The sequence below is a fragment of the Thamnophis elegans genome, chromosome 4, assembly GCF_009769535.1.
Source record: "Thamnophis elegans isolate rThaEle1 chromosome 4, rThaEle1.pri, whole genome shotgun sequence".
Lineage (NCBI taxonomy): Eukaryota > Metazoa > Chordata > Lepidosauria > Squamata > Colubridae > Thamnophis > Thamnophis elegans.
Window position 1 is genome coordinate 88,926,257 of NC_045544.1, and position 19,764 is coordinate 88,946,020.

General features: G+C 34.9%; 1 protein-coding gene across 2 annotated transcripts in view; it reads left to right on the plus strand.

The window, feature by feature from the left end:
- The window catches only part of GPATCH2 (G-patch domain containing 2), a 91,878-nt gene that overhangs the window by 57,274 nt on the left and 14,840 nt on the right, over window positions 1-19,764 (plus strand). For both annotated transcript variants that reach the window (XM_032215690.1, XM_032215691.1), the window contains exons 6-9: window positions 722-789; window positions 2,328-2,367; window positions 4,422-4,492; window positions 19,533-19,615. In XM_032215690.1, coding sequence (XP_032071581.1) covers window positions 722-789; window positions 2,328-2,367; window positions 4,422-4,492; window positions 19,533-19,615 — 262 coding nt within the window. The remainder of the gene's footprint in view (window positions 1-721; window positions 790-2,327; window positions 2,368-4,421; window positions 4,493-19,532; window positions 19,616-19,764) is intronic.

The window sequence follows — 19,764 nt, forward strand, 5'->3', positions numbered from 1 at the left end:
ATGGAAAGTTTTGCTAACTTTTGGTCATAATTTTGACATTTTCCAAGCATGTCTTTGACCTATACCACTAATCACATTTATTATCCTACCTTTTTATCCTGTATTTCAATCTCGAGTAAATCCCTGCTCTGTACCATTTTATGGATTGTTTATATCCTGTCTAGAAGTGAAGTTATTAAAAATTAAAACAGCACAAGGACTTTATTGATTATATTTTTAGTGTCATTGGGGTGCATTGTAATTTCACATTGCTTCCTTAGTTACCCCTATATCTCCTTACTTTTAAAATAATATAAGCTAAGCTATGAAAGGTTAATTGATGGTTATGAATTGAGTAGTGCATCTCTAAGAGCCACTATGTGCTCTCTTCATTCTGGAGTCTTGGGTAGCAGAATAACCTTAATTATAAATAACCCTTGGAGTTTTCTATTCCCAATACTGCTATACAATGCAATATTTTCTGCTCATCCTTTCATAGTGATAGTTCCAATAACCTCTTCAAAATAATATAGAAATAGAACAGATTGGAATAGCCTTGCTGGAATATACTATGGACTGGATCTGTTCAGGATATCTAATTATTCAAAGAAGCTTGGGATACAAAACTGGTATCTCCACAATCAGCATCTGTAATATCTTAGTATTTCAAAATAAATATATTTCCTGCTGTAAATACTTTTAAATTTCTATACACAACTTATAATACTTGTGATTCTTTTAGATTACAACAACAGGCTCATGCAGTAACAAAAAAGCTGTGCTTTTATCCCAGGAATTCCATCACCATGAGTAAGTGTCCATATTATTTTTTCATTATTTCTTTTAGCTTCCTTTGCATATCTCCTGGTTTTAATTATATATTAAATTTCATCCTAATTGTCCAGTCAAATCTTAGAATTCTGGCCATATGAAAGTATTGTTCTTTCCAATATTTTTGTGGGGAAACATACATGTTAATTTTAAAACAGTTCAATTCCTTGAGCAATTTTTGTATTTTGCCATCCTAAAATCAGAATGTTATCTGAAGATAAAGGAAGGACAGTATGTTATCTAGCTTGTATCTGTCCAGAACTATTTTCTTATTTCTTTGCTTTTGCATTGGGATAAAAGGAGAATAATTGAGATGAATGCACAAGCTGCTTTGAAACATTTCACAAAGCATTTTATGATACATTTAAAACTAGCAAATTGATCCTGGAATACATTTTCCAAGTATTAGAATCCCCTTAAAGGAAATATTAGAGTGAGATTAAATGAAAAATTACTAAGTATAACAACTAAATAGAACAATATGTGTATGTTGATTTGAGAGTGATGATAATACTGTGTCTTGGTATCATTTAAGTCAGTGAAAATTGTAGCAATTTTAAAAAGCAACTAGTGATACCAAAATGTGCTTAATGCTTCTTAAATTTCTCCCCTCTTGCTAAAGCTCTGATTATCTTAAGTAACAAAGGTGATTGAATTGGGAAGGGAAAATTTTCATTTTAAACTGGTGTAGTTTTCAAAGTATTCTATAATACAAAAAATAGCCATGATACCACAATGGAGTGTATTGTAGAAACACTGAAGATGTAGTTCTATGTAACCGAGCCGAGGTGGCGCAGTGGTTAGGGTGCAGTACTGCAGGCCACTTCAACTGACTGTTATCTGCAGTTCAGCGGTTCTAATCTCACCGGCTCAAGGTTGACTCAGCCTTCCATCCTTCCGAGGTGGGTGAAATGAGGACCCAGACTGTGGGGGCGATATGCTGACTCTGTAAACCGCTTAGAGAGGGCTGAAAGCCCTATGAAGGGGTATATAAGTCTAACTGCTATTGCTATTACTATTGCTATGAATCGTACTGAATATCATTGAAATCTATGGCTTTAATTCTGATTAAACTTTCTCTAAATGAGGTGTATATGTGTGCAAATGTATTAAATTTAAAATGCTAATAATATATGTAAATATTTCTTATTAGATATCAACATTTCTGCAAAGTTTTTCCAGTTACACTGGTTAAATTTGACATTTCTGTAGCCCAAACATAGAGAAAAGTTTATCAGATGTATTATGTAAAGAATTGCAGAATGGCATGCTGCTGTTTAATGTATATTCACTTGCTTAAACAGTAGTAACCTGAGGAATGAGATACATTGCTATGAAAACTGTTACAGACCTTGAGCGTTCTGTAAAATATCCTATTTAAATAAATCATAGCCAAAGGCTACTTTTTTTCTGGTGGACAATAAAATACCCAAGAGCACGCACAAGCTGGTCATGTGACAGCTCATGCTTCAGTTAGCTGCTGTGTTACTAACCCCTTTTTCCCCCCCTTCCTATAGCCATTGGTTTAGCCCTGCGGCTAGAAAGGAACATAGCCAGGTAAGAACCACTTTGACCAAGAACATTTTATTTTATATATTTGGAGGAATTTAACTGTCACTTGTCTGGAGGAATAGGGACACCGGTTTGTAAAAGAAGGAGCAAAACCTCCTGATTTTGTATTGAAAATGACTGACTGAAGATATTTCGTAGCAAATAGCTCATTATGAAAGCCTCCTGGGTATGACAGGGTAGAGCTGGCAATTATCAGCAGTTCCTTTTGCTCAAAGAATGTTTCAATCAAGTGTGCAAGTGGATATGTGCTCCCTTGAGAAATAATTCAAAAAGCAACGTAGGGGAAACAGGGCCATGTGTATTATCTCCAGATCTATCAGCTCCACCTCAACTTTTACACACTGAGAATTCTCCCTGTGCTCACAAAATCTGAATGGTCATACTAAAAAAGAAGCCTGTAGAAAATTGTATTTAATTTCAGGCTGCTTCAGTATACATGGCAACACCTATATTATTACCAAGTCACTATGAAGAGTCTTCAAGTCTCTACAACTGATAATGAATGAAATACTTATGATGGAATAGATAGGTAAATGAGTGGTGGGGATGTTTCAGGAAAGATAAGGGAATCTTTCCTGATCATAGCGTTCCACAGCTGCAACAGAGTAGAATGTATAAAATAATTTTCACAATTACATTAAAAAGATTTTGTTTCTTCAGCCATAGATTTAAAATTATTATAAATTGCCTTTCAAAACAATCAGAAAACTGAAACAAGAGTGGTAAATAATTTTGCAAATATATTTTAAGACTAATTACTATCTGTAGCAGCAGCTCCCTATCACATATGAATCGTTCTATGCATTGCTGCTGTCATTAACCATAACCATATCTCACTTCTTCCATTGATATGGACTGAAAAGAGCTCCATAAAAAATATCTCTCTATAATAAGTGAGGGGGCAATGAAATGTAACTTTCAATACAGTATATGTAAATATAAAGTGATACATTTTAAAGCTAAGAATCCAGGCTTTCATATATACAGACTCATATAGTCTGAACTGACAATTATTGACCTGGAAACTTTGAGTCATGGTGAATAAATAACTATATGAAAATATTGATCAAGATGCAGCAGCTGTGAAAAATGTGATAGGAATAATTAGTAGGTCTCTCTGAACCATTCAGAGGGATGTATTACAAAACGATCAAAGTCTCTTTCCAAATCCACTACTCACATTATTTCATTCTCTGGAATTCATGTTACATCTTTTTGAACATGTCTTTTATTCTTCTTTGACAACCTCCGCCATTTCTTCTTAGTGCTTTTACAATCTGAAATTCTGTTAATTATTTTCATGAAAACAGTTTTATCTTTCACTGCAAACATTTTGCCTTATTTGAAAGATGAAATTAAGAGCAATTCTATATAGTCTGGTTGTTATAACATGGTAATTTAACAAATCCTGCTTAATTTAGCTATTCCTACTGTTAGAAACAGATTAGGAAAGCTAAGAGTGCCAGAATCAAGTCATTTTAATTTAGCCAATTCTATTGAAGGTGTTAAGAAAAAGAATGCAGGAATTGATAGCTCATGGTAAAGCCATAATTAATTCTAAGGGAAAAATGTGGGGTAAAGAATGAGCACCATAGTAAAGCCATTCCTGCAGTAGTGTCTCTTTTGCTCTCCCTTCGCTCTTTTGCTCTCAGGAAGTAGAAACTTCTTTTGAGAAACAAAAGGGTTAGGGAAAATATTAGTAAACTTCAAATATCATTGTTTTAATTTCAGCCAGGCCACAAAAGCTTTCTTTATGGTCTTCAAGGAAATATTAATCAACTTAAAGTTTGCTGTACTATCTGGTCACAACAGCAGAGTAGGTAGGAGTTGCTGTGGGAATGGATAACTTAGTATTATGTCACTACAGTCATAGGTGCATGGAAATAAAATAAAAATTGATTTTAAGGTTTCAGTATATTTCCTGCTATAAGATTATTAGTCTCATTAAAGAAAACACAAAAGCATAATAAAGGTAAAACATATATACTTCTAAACATTGAAACTTTGTTTTTCATATAAATTCTGAATGCCTTATGTAGCTTCAACTATTACGAGATAACCGATCAGAAAGAGGACACAAGAAGAACAATTCAGTGAAAACAGCCAGCAGGTAAGTTTACAATACAATGTAGTTTATAATTTACATTCTAATTAAACCACAAGCTAATATTTTACCTAGTTGGATGACTGGTCATACAGTGAAATGCAATGACTATCTTTGCCTCTGACTGCTTAAGATGGAGGCCCAGGTAACACCAAATATAATCTTTGTGATACATGACTCAGAGAAGGAAGCTAATAAACATACAATAAAATAAATATTTGTTTCCTTTCTTTTTTGCATGTTTTCTATGTCTGTGCTATCTACATAGCATATTTAGGGACAATAAAGCTTACGCTCCTTTTATTGCAGTATGTCAAATAGGACAGCAATACAGCCATTTAAAAACACAATTGTCTTGAAAATAAATCTTGTTCTACCATGAATTAAATAGCAATTACTCTTTTTATCACATATTTTTCACAAGCATTACAAGTGCAACCTACTACCATTGTTTTGTTCACATTATTAGAAATGAGAGTTACAGTATGAATCAAAGGATTGATAGAAATATTAAGACTTGGATTTCATGGCCAGTGAATCCATTATAAAATAGCACAGTTGATTTTTCCCCCCCAAAAAATTGATCTCTGGAGGATCTGAAAATTGCTCAGATTGGCAGGTTGAGTGATACTAAAGGAAAATGTAGAATTAAAATCAATAATCTATTTGGTGGGGAGGTGTTTATTTATTTAAACATAACTCATATTTACTCATGTTCTTTATCACATGCAGCTTTGTTGAGCTTCAGGCTATGATTTTCATATACGAAGTCAGTTATATTTGTATATTTATACTATCTTCTATCTTGATACTCTAAAATCACAAGGTTGCTGAAAAATAAGAATTGGGTCTAAAGAGAAAAACTTTGTGATAAAGCTTTTTTTCCATCAGGTTTGTGGAAATCTCTTCTAAAATGAAAGATTGCTCATTTTCCCTTGATAATTCAGATGAATATGGTTTTGTAACAGAAAAGTAACAAATTCAGTATGATTAAAGTGATTCTTATTTGATCTTTAGAAGCAAGATCTCATCTTTTTTCCACAACATCATCTGTTCATTGGAAAAGAGTTTTAATTTACCTTGGATAAGAAAAACATTTTTGCCAAAAATAAGTGAAACCATCAATTACAGCATTTTTCAACAGCTGTGAATAAATGTGGTTAGTAAAATAATACATTGCATTTTGCATTTCATAAACAGAAATATCATAGTTTAATATGGATTTTGTAGCAGATAATAACAGTATCAAAGAGAGAAATACTGTTTATGCAATTGGAATATAAAATAGAGGCTATCACTTGATTTTCCTTTTTTTTAAAGCAATGTGCTATTTTTATATTACCCTGTCCATTTGAATGTCAATCCAATAGAAGAATAATTTCAAACTCTCTGGACTGAAAAATCCAATGAAAGCAGAGTGAAATTAGGCAAGTAGTGGAGAGCCAATTGGGGAATTAACATACAGTATTTTGAAAGAAGCAGGCAAAGACCCCAAGCAAGTTCTAAAAATGGAGAGAGCCAATCAGACTATTAATGGAAAGGAAAAAAGAGAAGTTGGGGTATCATCACTCTGAAACTTCGAAAGAAAATCTTGCCCCTTTACAAGCAACTTTGCAGTTAAAATTAAAAGGAGGTGACCTCTAGACTGGAGTACTGCAACGTGCTCTACATGGGGCAGCCCTTGAAGAGTATTCGGAGACTTCAGCTTGTCCAGAATGCAGCCGCGCGAGCGATTGTGCGTGTACCTCGGTTCACCCACGTAACACCTATCCTCCGCGAGCTGCACTGGCTGCCTATTGGTCTTCGGATACGCTTCAAGGTGCTAGTCGTCACTTATAAAGCCCTTCATGGTATTGGACCTGGGTACTTGAGAGACCGCCTGCTGCCAATTACCTCCAATAGACCGATCAAATGCCACAGATTAGGCCTCCTCCGAATTCCATCCGCCAGCCAATGCCAACTGGCGACTACCCGGAGGAGGGCCTTCTCTGTGGCTGCTCCGACCCTCTGGAACGAGCTCCCCGTGGGGATTCAAACCCTCACCACCCTCCAGGCCTTCCGCAAAGCCCTTAAAACCTGGCTGTTCCGACAGGCCTGGGACTAAAGAGTTTTTGCCCCCCTTCTCGAATGGTATGGTTGTTGTGTGTTTTTAAATTTTGTATTGTTATGCTTCGTCTTTTTTATCCCCCTGTTTGTACCCCCCTCCCTGATTGAATTGTGAGCCGCCCTGAGTCCCCTTCGGGGAAAAGGGCGGCATATAAATGTAATCAATCAATCAATCAATCAATCAATTAGAACTTTCTGACAGCAGTTGATAATAATAGCCTGAGTTTGAAATTCAACTCAGTTTTGACAATTTTAGCTCCACAACTAATAAATCATTCACCTTGTCTCACTTTTAAAATCCTGGCTGAGATTTGCAGCAAACAGTTTAGTCCCCTTAATGCAGAGAAAGAAACCTATCCAAATTGATTTGAATGCCAATTTGCTTTGTCAAATTGTACCCAAATACTAGATCAGATAATTAAATCATTTTCAAGCACCCAATGTTGTTTTCTTAAGTACCAGTCTCTCTCTCTCAGGCCTGCAGGATATTTAAATTCTAACACAATTTCCAAGCTCAGTAGGGCTTTAATATTAGCTTAGTTTGATGTTCTGCCACCCATTGTTGCACAAAATAACTTCCACTAGACAATTGTATTCTTGTGGCCAAACACTTTAGATTCACTGATCATGTTTTATTTCATGGCAGTAACTTCCAAGATAGATAAAATGAGGGAAGTTGTGATTTGGCTAACAAAGGCTTGATCAGGACTATTTATAGGTTTGATGACATAAATTATCTAAATTGAGGAGAGAGGAGTGATATAGTAGGGTCCATTTTAGATTTCTCAAGGAAATTGTACTTTGCAAGTACAGTGGGACCTCGGGTCACAAATGACTCAGACCCAACCAAATTGGTTTCCAACCCAAAAATTCGCATTTTTTAAATATTCTGGTCACAAACACATACTCAGGTGGCTATCAAATGTGGCTGCAGCTGATAGAGAAAGTCCTTTCGCGCCAAAGAGAAAGTCCTGATCTGCTGAACAAACTTCCACATGTTAAAGTTACCCTTTAATTTCGTTCTCACTGGCTTCTAACTTTTTTTGTAAGTAACTTTCTCCCCAGCCAGGCAGCATTTCTCCTACCTCCCTAGGAGACCCACATGATGCTGCAGAAGCCTTGATTACAGCTTTTTTGTTACTGTTGTTTTGCGCACATGGCGAGGGTTGGGAACAGAACCAAGCAAGCTCTACAGTTGGGAATTCCGGCAGCTTGGAAGCCAGGATCTCCTCCCGCCTCCCCTCCTCTAAGTCCTCTGGGAGCTGTAGAGAGCGATAGCTCTCTGTCTCAGCAGGCCACGTCAGAAAGACCCTGGCACTCGGCTTTGGAGCATGGAAGGAGGCATGTGTTGGGCCGCTTCTTCTTGCTGAGGCTTCCTTGCAGAGAGAAAGGCAGGAGGAGCGCTGCAGAAGCCAACCAGCCCAGCCCAAACACTCCTGCCCTCCCACCCAGATTGTGGGAGAGTTCTATGGCATAGTTAACTATTTTTGTGCTTAAAAATCTTTTTTTTTTAAAAAAAATTATATATAGTTCATAGTGGTCTGGAACGGATTGATTGTATTTACATACAATCCAATGGGAAAATTAGATTTGGGTCACGACCAAATCGGGTTGCAACCAAGGTTGTGGAATGAATTGTGGTCATGACCTGAGGTCCCACTTTAGGAACAAATTTGCTTTAAGCTCTTTTATACATTGTTCTTTAACATGGAATAATCTTTTATTTTAATTAGAATTTAAAAATGAGTTCCTATGTAACAGTAGCAGGAAATTTCCACAAAAAATATTTACCTTTAATTCTGTTTTAAGTGCTGTTTCTCAATATTTTCATAGGTGGTTTTTTTAGCCTTGGTATTCGAAATTTTGTGCTCTGATCGTATTAGTTGATTAACGTCAGATGTTTGTTACCTATGACTTGTTTGTAAGATAAAATATTGGTTTAGATTTGCCTTGGTCATAGTCATAGACTTCTGATCAATTCCAGCTCATGCCCAATTATATTACATTCCATTAACATAATTCAGCAGATGTTGATATTTAAGTGCTTTCAGGCATTCACATCTTGGACAGCTGTCTTAGAGCTTGGGGAAAAGGCAAACATTTAGAGTTAAATGCTGAACATATGCTTAAATTACTAATTAGAAGCAAGAGAAAACCCCACCGCATTATCCTTTCTGAGGACAGCAAGACTCTATTACAGATATTTAAAAATCTTTTTTGGTTGGCATAAAGTTCATGAGTCTCTAGAGGCAAAGTGATGGAGCGCATTAAGAATAACTCTACAATTGGACTTCATTTTCTGGCAGGTTTTCTTTCTCAGAAAAATTACAACCTGCTTACTGCAGGTGACTCTACAAGAGGCTCCGAGTTTGAATAAGAATGCTTAGCAGATGTTAGTGTACCACACTGGACATAAGTCTATTTGCAAAAGAAAAGGTCCCCCCCGCCCCCACTCCTGGTCACATTTGTTACTGTTCCTTGTAACAAATGTACTGGCATTAATGGCCTAATCTTAATAAGCTAGAATAAAATAAAATAAAAAGTGCCACGATTGAATTCTTCCATCACATGGAACATTTGTATATAAAAAGGGATAGTCATAGCTCTTTTTGGTTAATACAATAACACTTTGAACAGTGTGAAAACAGATGTTTCAGTGTGGATTATGCTGATGATGTCATTGTTCTAACTAAGCCTGAGGAAAAACTTCATAACTAAGCAAGCCAATAGCTAAATCCAGTGTAGAATTCTGATTACACTTGCTATGTTCCACATAACCATAACATCCACAGCTATTTTCAAGTGAATTTGTTTTTATTAAGAGGCAAATATTTATAGGCTTTTATAGAGGCTAGAAGGGAAAATCAAAACAGAGTTAGAAATTTTTTGGTAATATCTTTACAAATGTGTTACATATGTATCCCACAGTTCCTCTAAGCAAAGATTTTATCCTTACTGTACCCCTTGAGGATCTAAAGGCTGAAAGACTTGGCTGAAGGTTATGTTTTCTACTTTTTGCAAGAATACATTTTACTTTTAAAGCTGTGCAGAAAGAAATTTTTCATTACTAAACTTTACTGTCTCCTGTGTCTTAATATTTGAAGTATAGCAACAAACAATTTACCATTTTTAATGAAGAACTCAACTATTACTTTCTGTGGATTACATCCTATATATTTAAAAGGGGAGAGAGAAAGGGGGGGAGAGAGAGAGAGACCCCTCTATCTATCTATTCATCCATAAAAGCAGATTGCAAGATAAACTCTTACAAGTTAAGACACAATGATTTATGCAACTTTATGATTGAATATGAGTTTTTTATACAGGTACATATTTCTGCAGTGCTACTTTTTTTAAAAAAAATGGAAAAATGTCTCAGAATCTTTCTTCATTTATGACACAAAATTGAGTAATACATTACATTCAAAATAACTATATTTCTGAGAAATAAAACTTTTTAAAAATATGTCTTTTAACAGGAAGTAATTGCTATTTGTTTACTTCAACAGTACTCATGTTGTTAGAAGCCACTGATGTGAGATCTTAAGTCTTCTATAAAATCTGTAAAGTTAAGGAAGAAATCTATGATATTCTGTATGTAAGTAGACATGCAGTCTCAATAAGGAATTTCATTTTCTTTTGATCCTCTACCTTCTTTGTGGTAGAAATTTTTGTACAATTTGCCAAGATAACACCTTTAAAAATAACATCTCTGTTAGGAGAAAAACTATTACTCTAGGCTAAAATTGTTAGACAATAACAATTCATTTTATTATGAACAATTTATGAAATTTCAGTCAACTGATTTGACAGAACAGTTAAAGAAGTAGGACATGTAATGTCAACATATATGTGTGTGTGTGAATGGATATCTTTAAAAAAAAGTCAAAGCAGTTGTCCCGATTTGTAAAAGTTCTCCATATTTATTAAATATATGACAAATCTTAGAAAATTAAGAAATGAGCCCAAGGTTTATGCTTTCTAGGTGGCTCACAGACAAAGGCTTGTAGGGGGCCTATCCTGAACAGTACAGTTTAAGGAGTCCTTGATTTATGGCCACAATTGAGTCCAAAATTTCAGTTTCTAAGCAAGACAGTGGTTAAGTGAGTTTTGCCCATTTTATGACCTTTCTTGCTACAGTTGTTAAGTGAATCACTGCAGTTGTTAAGTTAGTAACATGATTGTTAAGTGAATCTGGCTTCCTATTGACTTTGCTTGTCAGAAGGTCGCAAACGTAAATTATCTGACACCCCTGACACTGTAACTGTCATAAATAACACAATTGGCAATAGGTTGCCAAGCATCCGAATTTCGATTACATGACCACACAGATGCTGTAACCGTCATGTCAAAAAGTTACTTTTTTCAGTGTTTTTGTGTCACTGGTCTCTTAAATTAATGATTGTAAGGTGAGGACTATCTGTATTCATTCCACACAGATACTTTTTTCATAATAAAACTTGCCCTGTCTTACACCAGCATTTAACTCTAAATGTTGCAACATGTTACAAACAAAAAGGGAGAGATGCTTGATGAAAGCTGCCAAGGAATCATTCCTATTACAACAGAAAAGTTTGGACTGTGAAACAGAGTGATTAGATATTTCCAGATACTTATTTCAGGTGCTCCAGATTCGGAGTGGACCCTTGAAGTACAGGCATACTGATTTACATTGCTGAAGAACAACTTACATAAGAAAGCAGTGGGTGTTATTGCAAATGATCATTGCAAGTATCAGAGGATTCCCACGGAAAATTCCCTTGGAATTTATGGGCATACCTGCAATTCCCATAGCAACTTTCCACATTCTAACAGCTTCTAAGTGGAATGCAGAAAGCCGCATTTTAGTTGTAACCTTCAACTAAATTGTGTATTTTCTACCTTTCATTTCAAGCAGTTTTGGTGAACAGAACTGTGAACAAAAATCCATTATGTGAATAGCAGTAGAAGGGCACAGTATATCATTGTATGGGTTGCACATATAACATGTGGAAGACAATCTATTTTTGCATCAGTAATTTTAAAATTATAGGATAATATACCTAGACAATCTTGCATTTCACGGAATGTCATTTTATAACTGTTGTAGTTTCCCTTTTTCAACCTGCAAATAACAATGCTTCACCATTCTTATAATGATGATTTGATATTTCCTTCTTTTGTTTTATGCTTTTTCACATTGTTCTTGATTCAGGTAGCTTAATTAGGTGAAACTATCATGTGCCAAAAGGGAAAATAAATACCTTGTGGCCTTTCTTTCTTTTCAAGATAGTAGCTGACTTTTAAATTGCATTTTAAAGTATGAATGTTCTAAACCACAATACATTTTGTGGGATATGTATTGAAGAGGATAATGTTCAATTTTGCAGATTGATTATTTTTTAAATAATAAATACATTTTAAAATCCAAATGACAAATTGGAGGTTGGAAACCCAGAGTACCTAAAATTTAGAAACAATTATCTACATTGCTAGCATTAATGAACATGGACCGCAGTGAGAATTGAACTTATACATTCTCCAACTGTAGTGCTTTGAGAAACACAATAGTGTGGACTAATCAGCATTTAATCGGATGTCCTTGTTTTTCCATATTTGATTTATGCTCATCATTCCTGTGTCGCCCAATACAATTTGAAGCTTTATTTTTGGACCACTGCTTTGATCAATCTGCGATCCTTGGAAAGTGAATTCTTGCATGCATTTAATCTCTTAACTGTCAATTGTTATTTTGACATTTCCATCCCCTGCAGTGGTCATTAATTTTGTCATGTTGATATTCGGGAAGAGGCCGAATCTTTTGCTTTAAAAAAATACTTTTGATCAGATGTTTCTGGCCTGGTGGCAGGGCCATCATGGAAGGGAAGGTGGTATAATGGAGTACAGTGAAGTGGCAGTTTCCCAGGGAGACCATTCCAAGGGATGGGAAAAACAGCAACAGAGCCCAGAGCTGGCTAGGAGGCAAAGCAAGACAATTGGATACTCCCTAGAATCTTTGTGGGTATATTAATTGAGGTGACAATATATAGGTTTAGTCTGGCAAGACTCTATTGGTGTGAGTAAATGTAGACCTGGGCCTCCCCAGCTCTACATTTGTCCACCAATCAATTGTATTCATTTTGTTATGGGAACATTCTGAGCAACTCAGAGTTTTCCCAGTGTTTGACCTTGAGGGGTTGGATTGTCTCATCGGCTCACTTGAATTCCCAAATTCCTTCCAAAGCTTCCCTTGCACTCTCCCCCCCCCCCCAAGTTTCTGTTGTCTGGTCGCGAGCAGGGGTGTTTGGCGAATCAGCCATGACATGAATTTTGGATGGATTGTTCTTGGGCCGGACCTGAATCTTCTTTGGATTTTGGGGAGAGAGTTGTGTCATCAGGGATTATTAATGTTCCTTCTTCCAATAATTGCTCTAATTTTTGATCCTTCAAGTTTCAGCTTCCTCGTGATCACTTCAGCATTCAAGTTGAATAAGAAAGGTGAAAAATTCAACTTTTCTACACTCCTTTCTCTATCTTGAACTAATCAGTCTCTCCACACTGTGTTTGCACAGTGGCTTTCTGATTTGTGTACAGTGATTATACCAACTTGACAGATGTATTGGCACCCCCAAGTTTTCTAAGGCTTTTCTCATCTTGTCATGATCAACACAATTAAAGGCTTTCTTATAGTCTGTAAAGCATTTGTAGATATTCTTTTGATATTCTTAAGCTTTCATAATCCAGTGTAGATTTGCAATATGGTCCCTGGTGCCATGACTCCTTCTGAACCAGCTTGAACATCTGGCAATTCTCTTTCATTGGTCAGTACCAGATGCTGTATGATTTTAAGGAGAATCTTGCTAGTATGAAGGATGAGGGCAAATGTGTGGTAATTGGAGCAATCCTTGGAGTCACCCTTTTTTGAAAATGATATGAACATGGATCATTTCCAATCCTGTGATCATATATTAGTTTCACAAATTTTCTGGCAAAAAGTTGTGATTGTGGGTGGCAAAGGGATGTATCAGCCCCTAGGAGCCTTGTTATTTAACAATTGGCTCATTGTACACACAACTTTTTCTTGAAGGATGCCTGGTTCTATTTCTGTTTCCTTTTCCCTATCATTGTTCTTGTTGCTGTCATGCAGCTCTTATACATGCCTTCTTTATCTCCCTTAAAATCAAGATTAAGTATTAATCATGCACTCATGCAAATTGTTTTTTTTAATGTTTGATGTCTTGCCTGTTAGATATCCTAAACAGTCAAGAAAATTAATTAGTATACATTTTCCGTACACTTGTATGTGTAAATGTGCCTTAGGTGGACAATTGTAATGAACACAATGGAGGATGCCTGAACATTAAATCTATGTACAATGTTATCCTACAAAAAAAAAACTATCTAGAATTAAACGTAATGAAGGCTTCAGTTTCTATTTTAAAATGTTTTTAATCATTTGGGGGGATGAATAAAATATAGCACTTTATCTTTTCAAAGCTGTATCTGATACTAGTATCAAGACTATTATCCAATATCAGAGAAAAGGAGGGGAAAAAACAAAAGGTTCTAGAGCCATCTGCAGGAAGTCATTGATAGTGTGCCAAGGTCTTGTTTCTATTTTCAGAGACGGTCATGATTTTAGTTAGGTGAGACTGGATAACAAGGTAAGAACAAGTATAGAGTTTGCTTCTTGAAAAAATATACAAGGAAAATAAATTAAGATGCAATTCATTGCAATGCAGTCCTTTTTAAATCAGTTGTTCAGAAATGCTATTGACACATGCAGTTTTTGTACGTGAATAAGAACACTATTATCATTTTTTCTTCAGTGTTTTTCCCTCTGAATTTCACATTCCAGTACAGTCCAGATGCCATATGATTTTAAAAAAGCTTGTGGTTCTTTTTAAAATTAGGATAATATGCTTTTTAAAAAAAATCTGTAATATTGCCTTTTTTCTAATGATTTTTTAAATATTAAATACAGAAAAAACTAGAATATCAGGTATGATTATATAGAATAACAATATCATCACCAACAATTTTTAAGAAAGAAATCATTAGTTTTGATGGAATGTTCCTACCAATAGGAACATTTAGTTATAACAAAGAAAGTAGCCTTGTTTATAAAGTAACTTTCTACATTTTTAAATTTAAAATCATAATTTTATATATTCATATCAGTTATCAGTTCCAGAATATGTATGTATTAATATTTGTACTAATAGATTTCTTATTTATTAAAACCATGCAGTTATGGTCTCCTAGTCCTATTCCTTGTGCAAGACAGGATTCTGAGACCATCCCAGACAAATTAGTGATCAAGCTTTATTTGTAAACCTACAGGAGAACAAAAGCTATAATATTCTGTTTCTAAGATTATTGCATAACCATTATAACATAGAACAGTATTGCTGACTGAGGAATTCTGGGAAATAAAGTCCATACATCTTAAAGTTGCCAAATTTGAAAAATGCTGACGTTGAACATACCAGTTTTCTGGTTGGTGTCCATTATCCTGTTGTGTTACAGTAAGAAAACCAACTAATAAAATTATGTCAAAGTTGGGAGATAGGAAAGTACAGGTTAGGGATCGATTATCATGGACAAATCTATCTGTGTGGTCACAAAGAGTTGAAAACAACTTGATGCCACATAATCATCAATCAAATTAGGGATTTTACAGGCTTCTTTCTGAGGTTTGTAAGAATTTTCCATATGGTGGTTTTTCCGTATGCTAAAGTCATAAATAACTTTTCTAAAATTTTCGTTTTAAATAAAATTCATTACTTCGAAAGTGCTGTTTAAATTGGCATATATGGAAGTTACTCTTTTAATAATACAACTTCAGAGCCATAATATCCTAGGGAAACAAAGTGGAATGGGTCAAAGTGACCTGTTTGTAATAGATTCAGTCCTCATTGATCAATTATAGCAATGTTCATAGTCATTAAACAATGTAGGGTTAGTAACGTTTCAAGGTCATGTATAGGAGATTCTAAAAATTAAAACAGCAGCCATATTATGTCTTAGCTTTGAATACCGTGGCTGGTAAGAATTATTTGGGAAAGTTACAAGATATATTTGCTGTGCAATATAATAAAGTATGAAATTAAATTAAATTATAAAGGAGATAGATATTCAAAAGGGAAGAAAGCAATTGTGCTGGTATAAATAGCATATACATAGATAAATCATCTTTTTTATTAAAAAAAATAGCTGCTAATACATTTTGGGACTCATAAATTTTTCCTCATGACTTATAATTTTATCCTTTATTACATCTTCTCTTGTAATTTGTCACTTAAGAAGAACAAACTTTTTCTATACATTTAATATAAATAATTGAATATTTAAATATGAATATTTGTTCTCAATCCTCTGTTGTTTTGCTTAATGTCAGAAGATATGAGAATAAGCAGTACATGTTTGGTCTGCTCATGTAAATTCACACTAGTCTGGCTTTTCCAGCCAGTTTTTCCCCTTTGCCACAATTCTGTTGCCACTGTGATACTTGCAGGCCTGCTTCACAGTTGTACAGCTGATGCCCTGTCGAGGCTTATATCCTTCTTAGTGACAATGAGTGTTCTTGCCAAATGCCAGGGACCATAGTCGCATCTGTTTGTCTTCTAAGCTTGTCTGAGGCTGTTCAGAACACTCTTTATCCAGGGGGCAGCTTTAACTAGGCTTAATACTCTGGAAAGCCCTGTTTGTAAATGTGTACAAAGAGGCGACAAGTTTCTGTTGTCTTTCCTTTAGAATTATTCCCTTTGACACAACTTGCTCGAGTCCCTGTCACCAGCATGTCAACAGCCAGGTTTTCAGGCAAGGTGGTCTTAACAAGTTCTCTACCCCTGCCATCTAGTATCCTGAGCTCCCTGCCAGAATACTGTTTATAAATGATAGCTTGCAGCTATCTATGGATAAATAGAGAGGAATCAAGGGAATTAGCTCTTTTTAATCTTCAAGGCTACAGTTTCATGCTAAGAAACATATAAGCTAGGCTGTTGAGTGACATTTTGTTTTCCCAGGTCCCACTGAAGGCATTTAAAATGTATAATTAGGAAAGGCATTAATATTTTGGGTAAATATTCATTTAGTTTTATCATAGACTTTTGATTTTTTGCTTTTGATTTTTTTTTCAAAAAGTAAATGTATGCCAAGAAGGCTTTGAGAGAAGCTTATAATAAGATAACTAAGAAAAGTAACATCATTAAAATAATATAAATTTATTATTTAAAGAAGTTGCTGTTATGATTACAGCTTCGGCCCCTATTTAATTTCCTACTCACAGGCATTTGCTTCTCTTCAAGAGGAACTGGGATTTACTTTAAATGATGATTGTAGCATCTAACCTCTATTAACAGTTTGATATTTTTGGTAGCACTCATAGTGTTTTCTTTAAAAAGAAAGCCATAAAACATTTTCTTTAAAAATACCATAAAACATCTTAAAGACAACTTCAGAAGCACCATTTACATTGAAAACTAGATGGACAAGTGGACTCACTCATTCTGCTTTTGGCTGTAAGAGAGAATTTCCCAGGTATTCAGAGAGTTCACCATAGAAATGGATTACTGTTTCTATAATAGATTTGCAACTTGAGGAAAACGTGTGTACATAATCACCTCCTTCAAATTGCTTTTTAGATTCTCTTTTCTCCATGACATATATCAAAATGCAGAATAGCTGTTAAGAGGGCCTGGGATATTTTAGTAATAATTATTATTCTATTTTCCATTTCTTATTGTGTTTAATTGTTTTCAGCTGCTGGAAATGCCTTGTCCTCAAAACAACAGCAAATTTTAAAAAAGAAAGAAACACACTATCAATATTCGTACCTTGGTTAGTGATCAAATTGCTGTGCTTTGCAGAGACAAATGATTCATTTATTCTGAAGAAACAGAGCTGCCTTTCACACATCCATTGATTTTAAATTAAAAAGCAACTGCAATGTTTTGCACAAAGAGTGACAACTATAACAGTAGTCCTTACTTAATGTTGTTTGGTGCAACTTCATTGTATTTGCCAAGCAAAAAACAGGGAGGGGGATCTAAATTCCATAATCTAACTGATCAATAATCTAGATATCTCAATGCAGTGTAACAGATAATCAATATGAGCAGAATTACTTAAGCAGAGCTAGCTATTATTCCTGCTACTAAGGTCTTCAGGTTCAATTGGCTGACTTTATTAATTTTTATCTTTCATCCTATTTGAATTCTGGTTTCCCTCTTTCTCATGCCTTTTCATACTCTTTTCATTATAGCTCTAGCCTGAGCTATATTGAGAAATTCACTGCTTTTGATGCTAAATAATTTTAGGAACTAGTTTCAGCAAAGAAGGAAAGCTTAAGTTATATGAAATTCACATAATTTTCAGTTATATCTGCTTGTAATCTTTCCATTCTTTGAAGACATAAATTTAATATTCTATGAAATCTAATTGGTTAGAACATTTACATCCTCTAAAACCAAAGACTGTGATTGGTGCAACTAATATTGTATGGGACAGTGGACAAATTGTATATTTCCTAAGAGAACACACCCAATTAAGTCAGTCTGTTGTTGTTCCAAGTGTGTATGATCTGTTTTTGAACCAAAAGATACTCATAGTCCCTCTTTTACAGAACCTTTCAATTTTTTACATCAGATATTACTCCCAAACAATGTGAAGAGCTCATTGTTTAGACACAATGTCAATAGCTGACGTGGAAGCTTTCACTTAGGCATGAATTCTATATATAATGTAGGATATTGAATTATTTGTTTTTGGTTTGATGTGTTTCATTTTTGTTTCTGTTAAACACATTAAATTAAATTTATTGGTTACATTACTCTCTAATTTCTGATGATCTCATGAATATCTTTACTAAATTATTAAACTTTTGAAGAATTGTGAATTGAACTTTAGAAGCAGACAGAGTTGAAGCAACTAGTTTTCATGGTTAATCAGAATCCTCACAATCAGTAGTCTAATGTGTCAGGATTATCTTTATAATGAATATTTGTCTAGCATAGGTCCCCATGGTAACAATGGGGATAATGGAATCCAAGTAAGGGATGTGAGTCACAGGTAAGGCATTTAAAACTTGACATAAAGCAGTGAATACTATGAAGACTAGATTCAGAAACATTTCCACACATATGCACACATGTACACACATTATATAAAAAGGCTGGCACACCAAGCAAAAACAGTTCAGAAACCATTCCCATCTAATAGAGCCACCCAAAGCATAATTAATATAAAAGTGGTGGTTTTTTAAAGAATCTGATAAATTATGATTAGTTTAGTTAGTTTTAACCATTCAGTCATTTCTAACTCTTGACAATTTTATAGGCAAGTGTTTTCCATGCTACCCTGTCAAGCATAGCTTCTTTCAGTTGTTGGATGTTTATCTTATTATCAGCTTTGATGGTGTAAAGCCAGCAAGATCTTTGTTTGTCCCTTCTTCTTGATCCACTAATCATTCCTAGCATTATCAACTTCTCCAATGAATTTGCCCATAAGACATGGGCAAAGCAAATCAGATGTAGTCTTGTAATGTTGGTTTTAAGTGAAGTGGTTTTATATGATTCAACACCTCACTGTTGGTTATTCTGGATATCCCTGGTATGTGCAATAATTTAAATCCACATCACAGTTCAAAGGCATTGATTCTTTTTTGATCAGCCAAGATTAGTGTCCAACTTTCACACCCATACATCATTACCTGGATGCAGGACAAGAAGCAATGGATGGAAACTAATCAAGGGGAGAAGCAACTTAGAACTAAGGAGAAATTTCCTGACAGTTAAAACAATTAATCAGTGGGGCAACTTGCCTCCAGAAGTTGTGGATGAGCCAACACTGGAAGTTTTAAAGAAGAAATTGGATACTATATCATGAATTTTATTATATTGATTTCCCCATATAACAATTTACTTACCATTTTGCCTACATATCTCTGATTTCATTGCAGACAAACAAGCGTCCATTTAGGATCCTTATGTATGGGTGATATCAAACGAAGAAGAAAAGCAGCACCATTGCCAGGACCTACTGGTAAGCAGATTCAGCATAATTAAATATGTTATTCAGATAGATAGATAGATAGATAGATAGATAGATAGATAGATAGATAGATAGATAGATAGATAGATAGATAGATAGATAGATACTGACTGACTGACTGACTGACTGACTGACTGACT